General features: G+C 39.6%; 1 protein-coding gene across 2 annotated transcripts in view; it reads left to right on the top strand.

Moving 5' to 3' along the window:
• The first annotated feature begins 8,539 nt into the window (after positions 1-8,539).
• Positions 8,540-23,565, top strand: part of LOC106031249 (septin-2) — a 38,847-nt gene continuing 23,821 nt past the window's right edge. The window contains exons 1-5 of one of the 2 annotated variants that reach the window (XM_048063828.2): positions 8,672-8,819; positions 15,363-15,414; positions 16,579-16,678; positions 18,206-18,292; positions 18,905-19,028. In XM_048063828.2, the coding sequence (XP_047919785.1) occupies positions 15,388-15,414; positions 16,579-16,678; positions 18,206-18,292; positions 18,905-19,028 (338 nt within the window). In that variant the 5' untranslated portion in view covers positions 8,672-8,819; positions 15,363-15,387. Of the gene's footprint in view, positions 8,820-15,362; positions 15,415-16,578; positions 16,679-18,205; positions 18,293-18,904; positions 19,029-23,565 lie in introns of both variants that reach the window. The other variant, XM_066979147.1, reaches the window with a different exon arrangement.

Raw genomic sequence — 23,565 nt, 5'->3', positions numbered from 1 at the left:
GATTTGATTTTATTTAGTCCAAAGTATCTTTCTGCTACAGAGATCGCAGAGAGGAAAATAATGCATTCCTGCCCCTATGTAAGCATTTTTCTCTGCTGGGCAGTGATTTACAGCATGTATTATGGCATGCAGAGGTTTGTGATGGAAATACTAAGACTGGTATGAGTAAGATATGAATGGAAAAGCCCCTGTGTGAAGCAGAAGCACAAGAAATGATAAAACAAAGGTTAAAGGGATCACAAGCATCAACAGCCAAGGACATGACTAATGAGTTAACACTGAGCAATGCCCTGCTTGCATCCTGACAGCAGCACCGATGACTCCTGCAGAGGACCCAAGTGCTGGTAACAGGAGGATGGCAATGAGGTCACAGCACATGGGACGTGGCCCTTCGCTTCTTGTTATTCCAACAAGAATTTATCCCAAAGACACCCAAAAAAATGAAACAAAAGAACATCAGCAGCTTGTGGACCATCACAGTGTGGACATGATAACACATGACAACTGCAGCCTCTCATTGATTATCTCTGCCTGAGGAGCTGTAAACATTTCTAGCATGGAAAATATCTTCCTAACACAGGCTGCCTGGTAAATGGAGTTAAGAGGAGTTATCTCCTCTTCCAGCTGTATATGAAATACATACAGTTTACTTCAATTATTTAAAACTGTAAATTCCAATGTGCAAGTCCAGGAGGAATGTGTGACTGGGGCTGTGCATCTGTCAAACCGTGGCTGCTTACAATAAGTCAGTAAAGTCCCTGGTGTCAGGGAGAGGAGAATGTGTAACAGAACCAGCCACAGAGACAGGGATATCTCAGAGGTGAACAGGAAGAAACCCAGAACACAGGCTGAAACTGAATAACATCTGTATTTATGATGATAATAATGATTATATAGAAAACACCACAGAAGAACAATTAAAAATGGGGGGAAGAAATGCCAGTTATCTTAGCCCGTAAGAGCAGGAAAGCCCCACCCTTGCCACTTGCCCAGGCGCACGGAACTCTGAGTTTCCTCCGATAAATGGCCTGTGTGTGCTCCTGCGCCAGGCGGGAGGCATCTGTGGGGCCTGTGCGGCTGCCTGGGGCTTCACGCCGAGAAGGGAAACCAGCACGTGGCTTGTTTTACCTCTGCAGCCCTCACCCCACCTTGCCTTGCTACCTGTTACCGAGCAACTGATTCCTTCAAATCACTTAATCCAGGACAATTATTACCCTGGGGAAATGCAAGTTTAATAATCACAGGGAAAACCAACCTTTCTGCTTAAGGAGGAATTACCATTCTCGGTGTTTCAGCTTCTTGTGTTTGTTACTTCTCCTTACCCAGATATTGTCTGTTATCCTGGCCACTGGCACTAACCTCCACCTTTAATTACTCTGTTCCCTGATCCTGACGGTGAGCGTTAGTGCACAGACTGCCATTGCTCTCCGGTCTGGTTATGCTTACAGCTAACTTTACAGACACAGCTGCTGCGGGCCACATTGTGGCTTCTGATGGTGTTAATGTCACAACACTGGGAATTAATTTCAACTTCCAAAAATGAAGAGGTTCTAATTCCTTAAAAGTGAATGCAAATCAACATGGTGTTTTGCTTGGGATATTAATTAATCACCACTTATAACTGAAATCCTTGCTGGTAAAGTCTGTATTCCTTTCAGTTCAAAGGCATGATGTTCTTGAAGCAAAGTAAGTCATTAACAAATGACCATTTATGTCATTACTTCTATTACTGTTCCAGCTATGTATTTCTTAAATCATCCTGGGGGAGGATATATAGAGGACTTGGAGACCTGTGAAAATGGGCGGAAGTGGTATTCAAGCTGAGAACAATTGCATAGAAACCATACTATAGCTAGAGGGGCTTTGGGATTAGAAGTGATTGTGTTTTCACGCTTTTCCTGACATAATCGGGACAAATACCAGGCACATTCACTGGGAGGGCTGCTAAGGGGAGGGGGGTCCAGGCTCTTAGCAGCATTGCTTGTCCTGGTATATGAGCCCTGGGCCATGGCACAGAACTGCTGTGCCCGGCCCTCCAGTCTGACCAGGGCTTTGCTTAACCCCAAAGCATCCCACCAGCAATGTTTAGATAGATTTGCCTTTTGGGACCTGAAAGATAGTCTGCTGAGCATGCTTGGTTTATAACTTGTAGAGTGTCTCATACATATGTGCTTCTGCTCCTTCTCAGCCCTAAAACCATAAGCATCTGGAAGTTAGGAAAATGCCATTTAGTATCAAGCTTATGCACAAACATAGTATTGTTTGTGTGAATAAGACAGATCATGAGTCAAAAGATAAATTCAAAGCCCAGTGATCTCAAGAGAGCTTACTGATAGCTTTTGGATCAGACAGAAGCAAAAGTGAAGAATCAGGAATCCTATTACAGAAAAATTTTGTGCCATATTTTGTCTTCTAATGGGTACTGAAACAAAGGCAAGGAAATTTACAAATACAGAAACGTTAGTCAAGCTGTCCTTTACTTAGAAAGCTTAAGTTTTCTCCATCAACATCATTCCTTTCTGAATTATCCTTTAAAATGCAACTTTTTTTCCCAAGAGAAGAGATTCAGTTGGAGCTTGAGTTCACATACTGCATTTCACAGAAAAGTGGGCCTCCATGATGTTCTTGTACATCAGCAGTGCCAACAGATCTTCAGACCAGTGTGACACATCAGGAGATTGACACGTAAGGATGAATCCTTGTCAAATGAGCAGGTTATTACAAAATGAAAGTACGTAATTTCACCATATGATTTATCTCAAGACTGTTTATTTTGGGAACAAGCTGAAGTGGTTGACCAATACCTTTTTTTTAGTACAAGTGTTGCTGCTACCCTTCAGGATTGAGAAATTGATGCGCACGCTATTCTTCCCCCTCAGTGGTGATGGGACAAGACTTGCGTGGAAGAAAGGGAAGAAACAGATACAGTTGGAAAAAAAGGTGAAAGGGGTTACAGACCTGCTTCCAGCCTTCATGTATTTGCTGTGGTACTTTCCCTTTTAAACAAAGCTGTCCTGGCCCTGTATAGGTCTGTGTACTTTAGAGGCACTCCCTGCCTGGACTTTTTCTTGTGTACTGCCCACTGGCACTGCCAGGGAGCCAGCAGAAGGGGATTCTGGCTGGGCTGCACATCACGTCACATTGAGACAGTATTATGAGCCCTTTCCTGACAAAATGTGGAAATTAATTGTTCAAAACCATCATTAGGACTGAGTTCCACACCTCCTTACTCTAATTCCTCTACATACAACCGTCTAGATCAGTGTTTGAAACTTCCCCTTGGTCTGAACTATCTTCATGTCTCTGTATCTTACTAAAGCAGACCCCTGACAGAACCATTTCCCAGACACCCTGTCAGCACCAGCTGTGCTGCCCTGGGGACTTGAGGTGCACCTAACTGTTCGGCATCTTATTTTCTGAATTGGACTTTCCAGAGGACACTGTGGTGCAACCGGACAGCTGTAACTCTGTGTTAAGGATGTTTCAGGGCAGTTAGTACAATGAATGATGAAGGTCCCTTTCCCAAAGCTCTTCCGTAGATCAGTATCTGTCCCTCCTGTAGATCAATATCTAAACAGCCTGATCACTCCCCTCACCAAGAGGACTGAATGTATGCCTAGGTCATGCCGGTTCAAATACTTCTCATGTATGCTATGGACAGCTCTTGGGAATGTATTAAAGCTTGGACACGCAGGGGGAAAAAGCTATAGGAAATATACATTGTTTCATGCCCAAGAGTCTATTCTATGTTGTGTTTCCTATCGGGAGAACTGTAGTTTAATTTTGTCCTCTTCCAAAGTTAGCCTCCTTCCACGGATTGTGGTGTACCAGGTTTCTGGTAGATCTCTTTCCCATGTAATTGTTGGGAAATCACATCAGATGTCATTTTGTAAAGAACAGCGTCAGCAAGGACAAATGCCATTGTTTTAAATATACATTGCAGATGTTGAAAGTAATTAGTAAAAACATGACCATGGAGTTAACTGAAAAATCTTCAAGGCTAGTGATGGGAAACATGCTACATTTCTCCAGTGTCCCAGGAAATTAGAGTTCCTGAGAACATGTCAGAGGTTTGGGACACCTCCTCTTATTATAAGAGTGATTAATTCTGAGCAGCGCTGTCCCTGTTCTCAACAAGATATGTGTGAGACAAACCTTGTCATTAAGAATAGCCTGTATGTGTTTTGTCAGGCCCGATTCCCTTCTTAAAAGTGAAGTTGGCTTCCAGTAATACAAAAAAATGGAAGAGCAAAGGAGAAAATGTTCACTTTTACTTAGAAATGTTACCTCGGGAATAACTTTCATTTTGCACTAGGGTTTCATTCTTAGCAGTATGAGCAGGAAACATCCCTGTGAAACAGAAAAATAGATAAGGAAATGAAGCCATCAGCAAATAAATTCCACCAGTTCTTCAGATGTTTGGAAGTACTTTAAAGGATGGCTGTTACTGCTGAAAGGATGTGAAATGTCTCTTATTCCAGAGAACGTTTTTAGGTAAAATATTGTTTCTTCGTTGCCATAATTAGCGTCTTGAAGAGGTAGGCTTGTGTGTGCTTATAAACACAAAAGTAACAATTCTATTCCTCTGAGACTAGTATAATTCAAGCACAATCTTCATTTCCTGTAGCGCAATACTAAAAATGTATTTCTCTTTTTTGTAGCAAGGAAAAATATTTATCTGCTGCTGATTTTCTTCTAGGTTATTAAATAACTTGCAAATTAGCTTCTGTCAATAATTTCTGGTACATCTACAGATACTGGCTTAATGTTTGTATACTGCCAGTGCTCCAGCTCTGCACTGCACACTTTAAAGAGGCTCAGAAGTGAGAACAACTTTCAGGTGACCTGAGATTTCCAATTCCCAGTGCAGCATGTCTGCAAACACACAGGTGAAAACAGAAAAGGTTGAGATGTTAGAATAGTGTACCCCATTAGTTATTCGACAGATAACTAACTACTCAGAATAGCATTTTGATCAAATCACTGATTTACCAAACACTAACAGAAAATTGGAAGTTCCCTGTCACAAGTATGTGTCTCTACACCCAAATACTTCAAATTAGCCCAAGGAATATCTAAGTTACAGTATCTGACACCCACTGTAGCTATGTTCTAAGTACTTTCCCTTTTTTTCTGCTAATGCCTTGAAAGAGGATGTCAGTGACAGAATGCAACTGTTATGTATTTGTTCCTAATGGCTCTGGAAGCATGGACTGTAATTTAACAAAGTATACACAGATATTCTGAGTCTCAAACACAAACTTAAATCTCATGGAAATGAGAAGGATTTATGAATATGCTTAGGAATAAGTAGTTAAATCAGGACTTGAGTAATTTTATCTCCAGGGGAGACTGAGAGAGTTCAGGATGGTCAGTTTCTTATGGTAGTCAGTCAATATCTGCATGAATTGCCCTTATAACATAAAACACATAACAACAGCACAGCCATTGCAGCAATGCACATAATTTTAGGCTGAAATCCCAAGTATTCAGCTATGTGAGGAGAAGACACAATTGAAAGGAAATAAAGCTAAAAGGGATCTTATAATTGAAAAGAAACCATTTTATTACATCTAAGCAGCATATCTTCTAATTTGTTTTAATTTAACACAAATCATAACAAGGAACATGGGTCTGTTTTATCTATCAAAACACAATCCAGTCTTCAGTTATATGGTGGCATTTGCTTTATTACAATCAGTATCATACCATTTTCTATGCTAAAAAGCAGAACAAAAGATACTTTTTTTTTTTTCTGAATGTATGAGGAATTTCTAACTTGCTAAGACGTGACTCCACACAAAGTTAAGATTTGAATTCAAGGAAGGACTCTGTGCTTTTGATAATATAAACCTAGATATACCAGGAACTTGTATAAAAGGCATTTGAGATTCCAAGGGAAGAATAAAACAAAATTCATTCAGAAATAATAATTATGGGAACGAGTGATTGATTCACAGTCAGACTGCCATCGACTGCATTAGCATTTCTAGACTAACTAACAATTTGGAGGGAATAATGTTCTTTAATACAAGGATTTCTTCTATTTGCACCTCTGCTAATACCAGTGTGAGAAATTACAAACATGCAGAATGTGTTTTGTGGTCATGCATTATCTGTAGGTTTCTCCCATGCAGCATTTCTCAATTACTTGCACCTAATAGTTCCAGTTCTGCTGCTCAGGGGTCTTGCACGCTGCAGTTTCATAACAAGTCTCATAACAGGTTTCAAAAGTGACAAAAATATATTTTCACAAAGTGCGTAATTACACTGTAGAACTCATTGTCACAGGATGCTCTTAATGCCAAAAGCTGAGATGGGTTCAAAAAGCAGCAAGAAAAATTCATGGAAGAGAAAACCATCAAGATAAAGCTTTTGGCTCAGGAAGTTGCTGAGCTCCAGATTGCCGGAAGCTGGGAGGATATACAGCCCCAGGACTACTTTTATCTTTTCCGAAGCATCTGCTACTGGGCACTGCAGAGGTAGGGCACTGACTACAGCTGATCTTTCCTTTCACCCAAAGTGCCCGTCACGTTACATGCTAGCACAACTGGATGGTTTGGGGAGGACTGCGACTTCCCTGAACACTTTGTACAACAGTTGGTCAGCATCAGATTCACCCATGACTTGGGGAAATGATTTATATGCCTTGGTATTGAGGCATTTTAAATGGCTTGAGAATTTTTCACCCCTAGCAGTAAATCCTGCAAAATGAAAGGAGTGACAATCATGGGAAAGCACTAATTTCCGCTAGACTTTGTGTTTGTGCCAGTCTGTAATCTGGCATTGTCCGCGCTAATCTCTTCTAGTTTATTCAGGTGCTAAATATTTATTTGTAGTGCCTATTTATGTGTGTGAAATACTTCATGCATCACAGTGTTCACATTTAGTGAAAGAACAAAAATTGCCACCGTTGTTCCATTGGTGATAGTACAAAACACCTATAGTGATATCCATGAAATAATCTAAAAGAAGACTTTGTTTTCTAAAGAAGGCTGAAATGCCATCCTTTAACTTCTCCAAGAAGGCAGTGCGCAACAGTACTTTGTGTAATAACATTACACGTTGTCCTAGGAAACGGAACCTGGTTGCGCTTTCACTGGCTTTTATCTTGTTCTTACTCAGATCACATCAATGCTTAATTGATGATACGAGCACAATGTGAATTAGCAAATAATGCCAGTCTGCCTTCTGTAGCATTTGTTTCACTTCCACATTTTCCTGTTGTGAACTGCAACCCTGTTTGCTTAATGGATGGAAATGCAAACAAAACAGAACTGTGCTTCTTGGTATTCAAAACTGCAAGGCAAAAGATTTGCTGGTAGACCACACATACAAACTCTGCCCTCTGCAACATGTTTGGATGGATTGCAAAATATTTTCTCAATCCCGTCCCTGCAGCTACTAGGTGGGAATGAGCCTTTCCCAAACTTCTGCTGATGTTTTAATTTTGCCAGTGTTGTATTGAATGCTTGAGCTATGTAACCCTGTTTCACTGTTTGAAAATGATCTGGTTCTGTAATCTGACTGCAGGTATCATTTGCACTCCAGGTTTATATGTGCTGGAGACCGTGATACCTCAGAGAAGTTGCCTGCAGTAATCCTACTTACCCTCTCCGCGATGATAACAACCAAGGCAAAATGGCTCTCACTTAAACAGAAGGAAATGCAGTGATCGAAGAGAAAATAACAACAGGGTAGGTAAAACTAACATATTTCTTATAATGTTTTGGGAAGAAATTGCTTCACTTGTGGAAGCGCATTTGCAAACCAAGCAAGCTTTCATTACATGCTTAATTACAATCAAATACCGCAAAGTTTAAGCTCGATTTCCCACTGGCTATCATGGCTATCATACCTATCATACCAAAAGCTTTCCCACCGTAAGGACTACCACTAAAACCTGCTGCAGACGGAGGCAATCTGAAAGCCCAAAGGTATTTGTGGAGGAACTAGGAGCCAAACAATTTGACAAGGGGATATTTTAAGCAAAATGGGCTCTGTGTTTCACTCTTTGACTCACATACAGCTCCAGAGTGAGGCAGTTTTGAAGACAGAAGCCAAAACGTTATGTTTGCAGGATGTGAAGTTAGTGTCGCGAGACAGACTTGTACGATTTCAGTTCTTACTGCTCTTACACGGGCTATCACCTCCTGCGACTGGAGTGTAGCGACCTCTGAGAGGAGTAACGCTGGCAGTGTGGCTCTGAGATGAGCGTTTGTGTGTTCCTCTGGGAAGCCAGCGGGGTTAGGAGCTGCTCCTGTTGGAGCGGGCCTCTCATGGATCAGAGCGAGGGCGGAGGCAGCACCCACTACCGCTCATCAGTGTCTCAGAGCAGAGTCCCCAGAAGACGCTCGGGTGCCGCAGCCCAACGGCGCTGCTGTGCGCTACGGGAACGGGCAGGGCGGCGCAGCCCCGAGTGCTGGGGGAGAAGGACCGGGGGTTGCCTGGGAGAGCTCTGGGAAATGGGGGTCTACTAGGCTCCATGCTGATATTTTTAATTTTATTTTTAACTATTAAACAATAATTAATTGAGGGCGGGAGGGCAGCCCGAGCACGGGACAGCCGCTACTGGCCCGGGGAGCCCGCTGAGGGCCCGGACAGCGGCCCGGAGGAGCGCGGCCCGTCAGGCAGGGAGGCGCTCTAGCCCGCCTCTCGCTCGTCCCGCGGCCGCGCCTCGCTGCCACCCCGGGAGGGGCGCGGACCATAGAGCGGCGCGGGAGGTAGGCAGGCGCTCTGCCGCGGGGGCCTGTGGGATGCTGGAGGACCGCAGGGGTGGAGGTGGCGGATCGCGGCCTGGCAGCCCGGCACCGGCGGAGGTGAGCGGCGGGGGCCGGGGGGCGCCTCCGCTCCGGTGCCTGCTCCTGCGGCCCCGTGGCGGACGACGGAGCGGACGGGCCCGGCCTGCAGCCGCCGATAGGGCGGAGGGGAGGCCCTAGGCCGGCCCCGGGGCCCCGCCGCGCACGGTCCGGGCAGAGCCGGCCTGCCTCGGGGGGGCCGGGCCCGGCCCCTCAGCGCCGTGCTGAGGCACAGCGCAGGCTGCGCGGGGCCCCCTGAGCCTGCCCCGGCAGCTGGGCACGGTGCTTCGTGTTCTATCGGTCTGGGTTAGTGCTGGCGTGAGGAGAGGGACGGCGGGGTGCTGGGGGCCTCGCTGGGAAGTGACCTGCAGTGCTGGCTTATCGCTGTTTCTTGTACATTGCCAAAAAGGAAGAGTTCCTTTTTTTTTTTTTTTTGGTATTAAAAGCAAAAGTGTCGGAATGAATATCTGTGCACAATTATAGTTAAGCTTTGTGGGTGTGAGGCAGAGCTGCTTGTGTCCTGCTGAGTGATCGTGGCTAATACATTTAGCTTGTTCACACAGAAAGCCTTCTGGCTTACAGGACTGTGTTACGGTATTTTCCTCTGATACACTAATGCTGGGGAAGCACTGTCAAAAGATGCTTGTGTAGAAAGCACACAATTGCTAAAACCAATCATTAATGTGAGCAGTATCACTGTCTCCGTGGTGCTTCTTAAGGGACCGAATTAATTGAAATAACAATAAGAAAGTGAATTGTCAAGAGTAATATGTTAACATTGAAGTGGACCCCTAAATAAAATATTTGCAGCTCTAGATTCATGTGTTGCTTTTTTTAAGACCAGAGCTATTGCAATGTTCTTTCCTCCTATTTGCTTAATCCTTGCCTCAGTTTGCTGGGGGTATGCATGCTGTGAAGTCACAGCAGTGTACCAGACTGCATTTTCAATGTGAAAGATGCTACACTGGTCGTTTTAACATCAAGGGGACTTCTAAAGACATAGAAATGTTACTAGTTTTGCTGAACAGTGCTGCATTCCTAATAACAAAGGTAACAGTATTGTGTGTCATTGATTCAAACATTATCAAAAATAAAAGTCTGTAGAACTTCTGAACACTGAATCTGGATTGACAGACAAAGCAGTGACATACACTTGAGTTGGTCTACCTGCAAGTGCTATAGTTGGGTTTTTGGTTGTTTATCCATATGCTGTTACATTCTGGACTCTGTGGTTGGTGAAGTGATACAGTCATTTTCCTGAGTAAGGGCAGAGCAGAATGTAATTAAATTGCCTCTGTGTAAAAGAGGATTGATTCCCTGGGTAGCAACTGTTTCGAAGGAGGAAAAAGGCATTGTCGGGGGTTGTTGGCAGAGAGGGAGTGAGCACTTCTCATTCCAGCTTCTGAGAGGGGGTTTTCAGTCACAGAGGTGAGGATGTGCTGCAAACAAAGTATGGTGGAACTGCTGCACCCACAGTTGTTTGATAGAATTGGGCGATTCATGCAAGATTGGTAACATAAGCGACAAAAAAGTTAACTGCTTTGTATTTGAATACCCCTGTTTCCAGTTTAGAATACAGTGAGAAAATTTTTAACTTTTGCGTAACTTTTCTTTCTACGTAAGACACTTGGAGAAGTTTGAGATCCTTTATTTATTTTAAATGTGTCTCAGTACTCGGCTGTGCCATTTCTTTTGTGGGCTTTTGTGATAAGAGAGAAACCAGCCTGTGATATTTTATTGAGATATTCTTCTTATTCCTCTGTCTGCTTTAAGTCTGAAAATGTGGCTTCAGAAAGCTGGTGTTGTTGAAGCTGTTTTCAGCACTCAGAAACCTACTGAAGTTGTTACTGCTTTCTGTGGTTCAGTATTAGGTTATTTTATACTTTCTTTTAAAAGGGAATCAAAGTTATATAATCTCAGATGAAAAGCAAGTTGACTCATTAGATGAATCAGAAAGGCTGTTCTGATTGTGGAGATGGTTAAGGTCACTGCAGAGCGATTACTTTCAAATGTTGTTAAATGTCCTTATATGGAAGCACTCCTTGTACGGTTTTCATAGCATTTTCTTTGTGCTCCCTACTGTTAAGAAACTCCCAGACTGCCTGTTCCTAAGAGTTTACTTCTTGCATCCTGACAGGAACAAAGGAAATGACCCATTTTCCTTCCCCTTTCTTTCTCTCTCGCTGGAATGTATTTTCCTAGCAGAAGACGGTAGGAAGGCATGACCTGGGCCTCTGTACTTGTAGGGAGGCAACTGCAGCTGGACTTGGTGGTCCGCTGCTTGCCCTTACTGTTGAACAGCACAGCATTTAGGATAAGAACTCATTGATCTCCAAACTGAAATGTCACAGTGATATCTGTTGTTTAAAATGTTAAATGTTAAAATGTTGTTTAAAAATTGAATTTGTTAAACATTCTTATACTCCAGCTTGGCTGTCCTTTTTTTTTTTTTTTTTCTGCTAGAGCAAAATGGGACCTACGAGTACTTACAAATAAAGTTTCACTGCTGATGAATTTGTTAATAAAATTTATCTTATCTTTGCATGTCTTTTTGAAATACTTTGTATACGTTGCTTTGTTCTTCTTGTAACAGTTGGGATAGTCCTTTGAAAATCTAAAGAAAGGAGAACAGCGGTGACTTGTTTTCCCTTAATCATTATTTTTTAGTTATGGAGAATTGATGGAATATCAACCATCACAATTTATCAGATGTGCAACTATCTGGATCGTTGTCAGACACTCAACTTCCCATGTTATTTTAATGCTTGACTGAGTTATGTGCAGACAGATTTCAGCAGTCATTGATGCATTGTGCAGTCTGATCCATTAGAAGTTAGAACGTGTAAGTGACGCTGTAAGTGCTGCAGGTATTTCAAGCTGCAAGAAGATGTAACATACAATGTTTAATGGCTGATTCTAAGATTTGGATTTGTAATGATACAATAAGGCTTCAGAAAGACAGCTCATGGTTTTCCAGGGAAGTTGCTTGATTGAATAATTTTCTAGAAAACCTCATGAGGGCAGTATTATGAATTAGAAAATATGTTGAGGCTGAAGGATTGAGGAGTCGTTTGAACCTCAGTGCCTCGTTTAAGCATTGTGGAATAGCTTTTTTTATTTTTTTATTTTTCCAAGAATGATAGGTACTTATGACAGTTGAATTTTTGTTCAGCTTGAACTATCCTAGCCCTTTGGATAGAAAAAAATATGCCTAGAAAGGTAGAAAGAATAAGAAGATATGAAAAAAGACTTTTTTGAAGCTAATTCTCTGATTACAGAGACAGCATTTCACTTTTAGTTTTGTTGATTGATGTTCAGTGCAAGCATTAATCACAAGGAAATAGACCTTCTAACCTAATTTACTAGTCAGGAAAAGTGTCCTGTGCAACAGATTACGATCTCCCAGAAGACTCTGGAGGTTCATAACATGACACGAATTCATTCCAAATCCTTTGTTGGTAAAACCAGCAGCACGCAGGTGTCACGTTGCATTTGTAGGATAGGACCTAAACTGAAAATTGCTCCAATTGTCTTAAACTAATAAGTACATCATCTTTACTTTAAGCTATCTTTAATAATAGAACCATATAAAAGAGGATGTGAAAACCTTTGAAGGGAACTTGTTAATTCCTAGTTTTACAGATTTTTTTTTTATTCAAGTTATTTTATAGGTATTTAAAAAACACCTGTAAATTTAATTTCCAAAAGTCCTGTATGTTCATCAAACTGCAGTATCTTAAAATTAGGAGTTGATGAAAGATGATTGTAAATGCCTCTTCATTTTGTACTTCAAATGATTACAGAGTACTTTGTGAAAGATTACATAGATACAATGAAGAATAGGAATTCTATTTGCAACTGTTGGCCAGAGTGATGCGAGGTGAATGTAGCTTGTCCGGTGGGATCTGGGAAAGGGCAGTGCCTCGGTAATACAGGTGCCTGGGGCAGTTTTAAGATTAAATCATTCTTGTAGGTGACTGAGTTTAGGTTATAACTATTCCATTAATAATTTTTATGCAAGTAAGGGTAATAGCTCATTTCATAGCTTAGGCTGTTATGTTAGGCCTATGGTTGGTAGTTTGTGGGAAAATTGATCATTCGGGAAAGCAAAGGTTCATGTGGGTTCAATTTTCAAGTATATTTATTACCTGACTTCTCTGTTTTGACTACTTCCAAAAGTGCCGGTTGCAGGAAGGCTACTTTATGATGTTGATAATTGCTTTCAAAAAGGCAGACTGAGTCCATCAACTCATTGGTCTTTCCCTTACTACATAATTAGGCCACGTTTGTAACAGTGGTGCAGTTTGTTAGTGATACGAGGGAGCCTCAGATGGCTTTTTTTTTTTTTTTTCAAAGGTTAAGAAAACATATTTAAGTCTTCTAAGAATGAAGGAAAACAGGCAGCTGGTGAGGGGTGGAAGGGAGGAGACTGAGGCCCCCGTACCCAGGGGCAAGCAGCAGCTACAAGTGCCAAAGCTGGCATTGGAAGGAGCTGCTTTGTTCAGAGCTCATGTAGTACTAGATAGGGGGTGGTTCAACCACAAGGCACAAAGCCCACAGGAAACAGGCTTCGTAAGTTGTTTGTGGAATGATTTCTTGTACATCTAGCATTTTGGGAGATGACAGATGAATTTTGAAGCCAGGTGTTTCAAATGCAGTTGTCAATTTTGACTCTTTCTAATCATGTATCTTGAGTTAATGCTGCAATGGATGTGACTATACTGTCAGTTTAAAACTGAAGTTGTCAGAGAATTTGCCATACATATCTAAATCTGAGTTGCTCCCCTCCTTCCTTTTACCATCGGCAGCTGCCCTGGGTGGCTCCTTTGCTTCCATTGCTGTGAGCAAACCAGCCAGGTCTGCCCATGTCAACACTCGGTGACAACTTGGGAACTTCTCTGAGCCTTTTGAATTATGTTACTGATTTTTTGGACAGAGGCGGCAACAGTGGATTCCAAATGTGGAAACAAAACTTGGACAAAGCAATGAGTTGTATCTGTCAATGAAGCTGTGACTGCACTTAGGGATCTGCATCACAGGTTGGCCGCAGGCCTGCATGAGCCTTTACGTCATGGTTAAAGAAAAATAAACTGTTTTTTCAAAGCTATTCTTAAGGGGTGTTTGAGGCTGTTTTGAGGAACGCCTGATTAGAGGCGGTCAGAAGGTGATTATGATCAAGACCTCCTGTTTTCCTAGTGGTGGATGTCTTAGGCTTTCATTAGCAAGCAAATGAACTGGGAATATGGAGAAAGTAGTTGGAGGAGGGAAAAAAAAAAATCCTTGCTTACATGGTGGCAGGTGTCTACACAACTGGCAAGATTTGAAATGCCTGCTTCAGGGCGAATTAAATGTGTGTGAGCTGAAGACATGCTTTCTTTAAAACTCCAAGTAGCAATTTTGCTAACTTTGACTCTTCCTTTAGTCCAAAGCTTGGTACTTCTGTACGAGGGTTTGACTGTCAAGCGGCTGTTGTCAGAACCCGTACCATATCCTGCTAGAACGACTGCTGCTGCCCAACAGGAAAGCATTTATGTCTGAACACACAGGTGCCTGCATAGGTCACTTCCCTGCTTTCCAGGCCAAGAGCTGTGTTGTCAACAAACCAAGCTGTGAAGTGCTCCTTCCACTTCTTCATTTCCTGTCAGTGTTCTCTGGCTACTCTAAATCAAAGGGCCTCACTATTGCCGTGATAACTAATCTATAGCACAACTAACCGCCTCGGCCTCGAGTAAAAAAGATAAAGGCTTGCCAAAACCCAGCTTTTCTTGATGTCTGAAACTAAAGTACAAATACCTTTGGTGGCCCTTCAGGTCAGGGTGAATTTGCATGTCCAGTGTGGATTAGCCAAATGCCAGAGTTCTCCAGTGTTTGGTTAAAGTTTAGAGAAATAAATTTGAAGTGACTTAAGTAATGTTAAAACCTTCACCTGGAAAGCCAATAGGTGTCATGTTCTCTGGAGCATTTTTATACGTGATTGCAGTTTTCAAATGTTACTTTTTGGACCACAGTTCTGTTAAGCTATTTGTAAACCAAAGAAACTTTAAGGAAAAATATAATTCATTTGTAGAAAGGGTGAAAATGAAAGGAAAAAGAACCTTCTTGTGCTATTCTGCATAGAGGGTTGGGAGCAGAATATTTGAATTAAGTTTTATTAGCTTCACCACAGTAAACTTACAAACAAACCAAACATCTGTAGGATGAATGCATATTCAGCATTAGCTTTCAGTAGATGGTTTTCCTTTAAAGACAGGATGGATGAAACTTCTTTAAGGATACTGAATTTTAATATTTTGAGTTTTTGAGGAGACTTTTTGCTCTTAAAAAACAAGTATTTAAATGAAGTGTTCTGTTTTTGATAATCCTGCATAGTTTCTTTTGTCTGAGTAGCTTCACAGAAGCAGCCATTTTGATTATGGCTTACTTACTCTGCAGCATATCTCTCTCAGCATAACAATTCATTCTACTGAAACAAAATGCTGTGATTATATGCAAGTAATCAGTTTAAAATTAAAATAAAAGTAATCTTCAGGTCACCTAATCTGTACTCTGAATTTTATTTTCCAGTGTCTGAAACTTGGAGTGACGAAACATGTCTCAGTCAGGTGAAAAAGTAAAGGTAAAGAGATGACTGCATAGCCAAAATTCTGTGTTGTGAACCTATTCAACTTCTGAAAATACTTGTGATTTTACTGAAGTGTTAAAACAGTAAATAGATGATACCTTAATGCTTCAGATCCATTTTGTAAAAATAACTACTTAATGAAAACCATGCTTATATGTGATTCTAGTAATATGCTTTTGGATATTTGCCATGCATTCAGTGCTTGCTTGCATATTTAAAGTGATGCCTTTACCTCAAGAAATTTCATTTTACAATCCTTTATTTCTAGTATTTTTGCTCATCTGAGTGGGTTTTAAAAGGATTGCTAGAAAAAACTAATTGGCTTTTAAGTGACTTCCCCTCCACCCCCATTGGACGTATGGCATTGCGTAAGAATTGTTTTCTTCCTAAGCTCATTTATGAAGAAACATTTGGTTACAGCTAGCTCGTATGTCCTTAAATCAAGTGGCTGCAGTTCTTTTTTAGGCTCATATTAGATATTCAGTCAATTTATAACAGATGGTGAAACAGACTGCCATTTTTATGGCTCAGATCTCTTATTTGATAAGTTTTTTCAGGCACATTTCTTTTTCCTGCTTTTGTGTTAGAAGTTAAGCGTTATGAAGATAGGTGAACAGGTTAACAAGCAGAAGGTGGATGTGTGATTGTATCTTGGTTATCTCTGTGTTACTACAGTGTTCTTGTTTTTCTACACGAGTGTACGCATTATTTATTATAGGTGATAGTAGCAGCAGATAACAAATTTGAACAGACATTTTTTGCCCTCTGGCTTAAAATGTTTGTGTCATAGTTTTTTTGTTCCTTTGTTTATTTACAGCTTTAGATTATAGAAGTATGCTCTTGCAAATTTGTGTGTGTATTTATATTTTGCCTATATATATATATATTTACCCAACGGGAGACTTCTGCTTATGGGTAGCCCAAGGTTCTTTATCAGATTTCTAACACCGTCAGACTGCTTGGTAAATGGACCCGTTTTATGGTCTGCCTTGCTACAACAGCAAAAAATTGTTTTGTTTTCTGTTTTGCTATGTACTCCATGTGCTCTGTGTGCTTTGCTCCTGTGCAATTTATGGTATAGGATCGCATGAACTCTGTTTCAACTTTTTTGAGGGGAAGAGGGTCTCATTTGTATTCAACTTCTCTTTGTCTTGTCAGTTTTCTGACGGAGCAGGCTATGTGGGATTTGCTAATCTGCCCAACCAGGTCCACAGGAAATCTGTGAAGAAGGGCTTTGAGTTCACACTGATGGTGGTTGGTAAGTCACGTGTTTATATATTTTTTGACTGTTAAACAAGGAGAAAAAAAAACCAACACATAGACAAGTATGTGTTCCTAGGTAGCAATTTGCTGGCATACAGAATTAAAAAGCTTCAAACCTCTGTACTCTATCTAGTTAAATCTCTGTTTGGTAATGTTAAAGGGAGTATTTGTAGTGATTAAAGAAGATGACTTTGAGCCAACAGGACATTCTTGTATTCTTGACTCATCATCAGATGTTAGGGATAGTTGCTTAGTCTTTATTTGACTTCCATTTCCACACTGAAGTCATGAATGCACATCATGAATGCCTTTCTGTTGACATGGTGATGCTGTTCTTGTGTTTTCTACTGTTCTATACTGACTCATTCTGATATCATAAATAAACATTTAATTTGTCTGTTCCATGAGTGAGCACCTGTAGGAGGAGTCTTTGATGGAAGGACCTTTAGACACAAAGCCGATTTAAGTGCTGTACTTGCATAAAATCTGTTTAGTGTTATACGAATGCAAAGGGAGTACAATATACTACCTTTCATTTTGTAGTAGTAGTTACCTTGGAATTGCATGTTATTGAAAAATGAAGATGAGAAGAGATGCATAATGCTTCCTTCTTATTCTGCATGCTCTGTTGTACTGTTTGGGATTACTTGGTGACAGAGCATTTAGCAATGTCTGTAAGATAAATAGGTAATTTGAGATGAGTGGAGTTTTTTTATTTAATGTAGTCTGATGTTAGTTACAGACAATTTCTCCGTCTCTCAGGTTGGGTTAGTAGAATCTAAAATAACATGGCCAATTGTTCTAAACGCTGATTGCTCTGATTCCTTGTGTTAGGAAAGATAAAGTAACTTTTTGAAATTCAGATTTAGTGATTACATTTACAGGTTTAACTTTACTACTTTGATATAGGGCAAAAATTACATGACCTGAAATTATAGAATGATGGAACTTCTCAAGAGAATTTTGAGTGATTTTCTTATAATTTTTTTTTGTTTCATATTTCATAGGATGTATTTAGCCTAACCTCGAGGGTGCAAAGCTCTACTGTAAATTTGGTATTGCTTTATTTATTTGCCTTCCTAACAATGTTTCATCTTCAATTTCTAGGTTAGGAAAACCTTAAATATCACAGAAACTTCCAACAGAAAAGCTACAGGTCCTGATTTCTTAAGCTTAAACAAACAAACAAACAAAAAACAACCTTTATTTCCATGAAGTAAGCCAGCTATCTCTAGATCTATGTGGTTAAAGTGCTGTATGACTTTTCAGATTTTATTATGAAATCTGTTACAGTAAGCTTAGCATTTTCATGTAATATTTATAAAAACACTAAAAGCTTGTTTTTCCTGTGTTTTAAAAACTGCTTAGCCGAACCTTTGATGTTTTTATCTCAAAGCTAGGGTGGATCCTGATGAACAAATTATTTTTCCTCTCTAATATGGGTTTGGGAAAGAGGAGGTACTTTAAAAAGCCTGGAGTAAAAGGTGTATATGCTTAATAACTTGAATTATTTTATTTACAGGTGAGTCTGGCTTGGGAAAATCCACTTTAATTAATAGTCTGTTCCTGACTGATCTTTATCCAGAACGTTATATTCCTGGAGCAGCAGGTAAATGTGGTTTTGCAGTTCCTCCAGCACATACGTCTAACCCTATGAAATCTCATGTTCTTCCAGCTAGCACTGCTTCATTCTGATGGTCTTCACCCACGAGACCCTTTCTTCACACTATCTTAATGTGTTTTAATTCTCCCAATTGCAGCCTTTTGAGATGTCACTTTCTCGTTTTAATTTCCTTTCAAAGACTCATTTTTTACTGTTTCTTCATCAATTTGTTTTGTTGTTGCTTCTTAATAAGAACACTTGTAGGTGTCAATGTACCTAAACATGGTTTTACTCTAATCCCTATTTCCTCTAATGTTTTTCACCTGTAATGTCTAAAAATCCCAATTAGAGGTGTAAATGCCTTTTGACAAAGAAGCTAGCGTGCTTCTCTGAGTATTTAATTTTGCATTTTATCATGAATAAATCTATTTTTGCGTTCTCTTTTTTTTTTTTAACAAAGAAATGGTGTTAAATTTTGATTAACCTTTTTCTTTAAGGTATTCTATGTTGCGTAGGTTACAATACAGGAATTGCATTTCCTTCTCTATTATTCTCTCCTGCAGGGCTTTCTGCAGCACTGATAGACATAATAACAATTAAAATGTTCCTTTATTTTAGAGAAAATAGAGAGAACAGTTCAAATCGAAGCTTCTACAGTAGAGATAGAGGAGCGAGGGGTGAAACTGCGTTTAACAGTAGTAGACACACCAGGATATGGAGATGCCATTAACAGCCAGGACTGGTATGTGTGTAAATACTGCTTTGCTCGGTAGTTTGTATCTTACACAAACACTTCTCAACTTTGTCTGTCCATCTGTACTTAAGTGATTCAAGGTGGTGGTCTTGGAGAACTGTGATGTACTGAAAGGAAGCAACAGGTTCATCATTCTTAACGTTAATGCAGTATTACCTTGAATTCATGTCTGAGTATCTCTATAGATTTCTTGCATTTAAGCACAATTTTCTAAGCACTCCTAGACACTCTGGATGTTCAACTTCATATTATAACTGGCAAAATCATTTAATTTGAGAGAGCTTTAAAACCAAGTTTCTCTAACTTTGTTGTTGTTGTTGCATCAAATACAGATCTAGGAAAACTGTATTACTTAATAAAACTTCCTGTTTTAATTTTCTACCCACTTTTTTTAAAAAAGGTTTTGTTAATGTTCCCTAGGCTATATAGGATTTTCCCTTCAAAATTGATGGTTTTCCTACAGTAAGGTTCTCTGTGACAGCTGCAGTTAACTCTTTGCCTCCGTAGCCTGTCTGGTTGGACAGAATTCTGCTGGAGAGAAACTTTGTCTTTTACTTCCTGTGTAAGGAAGATAAGTACTTTTCCCTCTTCTTTGTGTTGTACTTCTAGCAATTTAGGTAGAACTGAATTTTATTTATGATGCAGTTACTACTTATCTCTCTCTGGCCTAAATATTACTGATGGTCTTTAACGGCTGAACTAAGTGTGTGCAGATGCATTGGACAACGTACACAATTGCTTTAGTATAATGATCATGAAGAGAGAAAATGGCAAAAAAGCAATGAAGGAACCAGGCAGTTTGTAACATAGGTTAGAATTAATAAGTTTGTTCACAACTCTAAGTTCCAAATCACCATACACTTTTTAAGAGAAGACTGGTTTTGTTGTAAATTTTTTTCAAATAAAATGAAATGTATTAATACACTTACTGGGAAGCCTGAATTATTCCAGTGCAACTAGAAGCTAAGATTTGAATTGCCATGTGTTTGTCTTTGAGGAAGTTCTAACAATAATTATTTTGCATAGCCTTTTATTTTTGTTGACATTTATTTTGGTGGTTGGAATACTAAGCCAAATGGTGTTACTATGTATAGAAAGGGAGTGTTAAGTTAACAGTGGTATAATAAGAGTTTTTCAATTTAAGTTAAGGACTGGAAAGGAGGCATGTAGATGATTATGAAACATTTTATTAGCATTGTAGATGTTTGTGTTTTTTTAGCTTTTTTTTGACAGGATACCGCAGTAGCCAGAGCAGAGTGAATAACATGTTTATCAGACATGATTTTTCATTTCTTTCTATGGCATACAGTAGAAACACAGCAAAAATTAAGGAAATAAATTTATTTAATGGTATTTGCATTAGTGTGAAATATATTAAATCACAGTTTGAGAGTGAAGCTGTAGCGGGTTCTTTATTTTTCTTCCACTTTTCCAATGTTATTAAGTTAAAAATAATGAAACTTTTAGAGTAACAGTAAGACATCTTTCTGGACTGTAGTATGGTCTTGCTTCTTTTGTGCACTGTCGACTAGAGCTTCCTTCCGCTGGAGCTAAGAGCTCAGCAGCCCATGCATTGTGTTACATAGAGCTCTTCCTGTTGATTGTGTTCTAATGCCCTTTGTTTATTCTGGTAAGATGTTTCTTAGAGACGTGCGTGTTCAGAGTTTTTCTTTTTGGAGGCTTGCTAAGTAGAAGTCATTCCGTGATGATTCAGACCCAGTAGAATAACTTGGTGTTTTATACTTATTTTCTGTAACAATTCTTAATCATCAAAATACATTACAGGAACAAGCATTACTTACGGAATGCAAAATAGAAATATGCAGTTAATGTTGGATTTCTCTCTCTAGTCCCATATTCTTGTGTAACGTATAGAGACTTTAACTGGGCTGTGGTGCATGTCATTTTGACAAACTCTGTTCTTTACAGCATGTCAGAGGAACTTGGATGGATGATAGACTCCTTGTTCAAACTATAATCAAGACTAACCGTATGCAAGTACCTTCTTTCAGAGGAAGCAGCAGGCTTGTGTTGTTAAACTTGTGTTTTTGTTTAGGAACATTTGCTGCGGTTGTTAACCAGTAGATGGTGCTGATCCCAGTTCAAATTTCATAAAACTTTTTTTTGAAAGCTGCAATTTATGCAGACTACCCATTTGTTAGGGTGATGAATTTTCCTGAGGTTATTTTTTGAACTGGCAAATCAAACTGGCACAATACCTCTAGGAGGCAGCAATAAACTAATACAGCTTCAAAATATTTTTCTTCTGAGTAAGTTTCCTATCAGGGTTTGACTTTCAAGGGTGGGAGCTGGAGGTCAGTTTTTATGTGCTCTTTATCACAGAAGAAGTGCTGGTAGTGGTTGGGAGATTATTGGATGGGTGGCCTGGATTGGAACCATAGCAGTACTGGAATGGGGAATGAGTTACCACTGAATGTGTTGTATCAAATCCATAAAATAGGCTTAAAAAAAGTCTGGAAAATAGCAAAATTCTTAATGGTGGGAGGATTGAAGCACAGAATGGGTATTCCATGTACTTTGGGATCATAAGAGAAATATGTTCTTGAAGTAATGTCTTTCATCAGACTGGAGAGAAATGATTTAAGGTGGGGAGGGAGAAGCTTCATGCACAGATTTGGGATTAAATCTGCCATCAAAATGGTGGCTGACAAAAAAAAATAAATCTGCAGATCAACTTATTAGATAGTGGTGATGATATGCCTTGTTTTGTCTTTGTTGCAGCATCCCAGGTCATTTTTGATGCTGCTTTCTGGCTGCTGCTAACTATTTATTTATCTTTTGTCTTTTTTACTGGCTTATGTTAAGTTGTATTTTGTGGGTTTTGGCAGCTTGGTAATATTGTTCATTTTCCCCCAATGGGCTTCTTAAATGCAATGGTTATGTTGTTTGCTGTTATAATACAGGATGTGCTATCTCTGAAGTAATGATAGCACAGTGGTATAAGCCAGGTGTTTCCCGGAAGTCAGGAGGTACAGGACACTGACACCATATTTATAGGGAAAATTATAGCTGTTAGAACTAGAAAACTGCACGTAAACTGATTACATTGCCAGAGAAATGTGTGATAGTTGCTTTCCCATTGTTTGTGCTTGGTTTCTGTCCTAATATTTGTACGTCTTCAGTCTTGTTACCTTTCACCAGCTAAAAGGATTGTATCTAAAGATCAACAGGAACATAAAACATGTTGTCCTTTTCCAACACACACAAATATTAAGATGCTAGTTCTTAAAGGCTTGAGTAGCACAAAGGTCAAAAAACAGCTCCACATTTTGCTGTGTTGTCTTCTTCTGTAGCATGAATTAAAACGGTGCACATTTTGCAAAGATACAAATGTGTGTGGGTATAAATCCATAGTAGAATAAATATATATATTCCTCCCAGATCCAAAAGCTTACTCAGATTTGGAAAATCGAATTCCCTTCAGGATCTCTTCCATCATGGCTCGTAGTTTATTTCATTATATTCAGTAATGCCACACACCCCGGGGTCGGAATTCTCTGCCTGTCACAGTAATTGCCAACATTTTGTGTTTGTTTTCCTGATTAATAATTCTTTTTATGCTCTCTTGTTTGTTTACTTCTTAAATTTCTCGACTCAAATTTACAATTTCCCAACAACACTAATATTTTTCAACGTAAGCTTTCTGCTCACTTTCCCCCCCCCACCAAGTAGTTTAAGATATGCTCATGACACACAGTTATCTGCCTAATCTTATCTGCATCAGTGTGTTCATTTTCCTTCCCCTGCAGTACTTAATATAAAGTGTCCTTTTGTATTAATGTTGTTTGCAGGTGTCTACATGCTCTGGAATATCTTAAAACAAGCCTCTTAGTACTGCATCATATTTTATTTTCTGTCTCTAGTCACTGTTCTTTGTATCTGATTAATCTATATGATCAAATTTTGCGTTCCTTTACTTCTTTGCAGAGCGTATTTTAATTTGCTTTGAACTAAGTAGGAATTATGTTTCTTTGCCAACAGAAAAGGGTTCTGTTAGGTAATAAAAATAGCCTAGATCATGTGATACTTTGGTGCATGACTTTCAAATGTATTTGTGTTTAACTCAAATAGATTAGAATGTTAGAATTTTCATAAGTAACTATAGAAACCTAGCTCTAGGTCAGGGTTGTAAAGCAAGAGGATATCCGGGATATGTCATTTTTCAGCTGGTTTAAAAACAAATACTCACCACCTATCCCCAGAAAAAAGTAGACAGTTCTTTATTACTGTCTGCTGTCTCACCACTGAGTGCTTTTTTTCTGAGCTTGCACTTGAATTTTTTGTCCAGGTGGACTGAGTAACACCTGAAAGTAGTTTTAGGCATAAATAGACACTCGGTGGCTGATATGAAAATACCTTTTTGTATATCAAAATGCTTTTCTTCGGTAGTAGATATAATAGTACAAAGTTGAATTTTTGCAACAGCAAAGGTCTTAAAAGCATAATCATGCTCTCCTATCTGTTCTTATCTTTGCATAATTCATTTCTTGTTGTTTTAAACCTG

This window comes from Anser cygnoides, chromosome 17, assembly GCF_040182565.1.
Source record: "Anser cygnoides isolate HZ-2024a breed goose chromosome 17, Taihu_goose_T2T_genome, whole genome shotgun sequence".
Lineage (NCBI taxonomy): Eukaryota > Metazoa > Chordata > Aves > Anseriformes > Anatidae > Anser > Anser cygnoides.
This window is presented reverse-complemented; position numbering and strand designations above follow the sequence as displayed.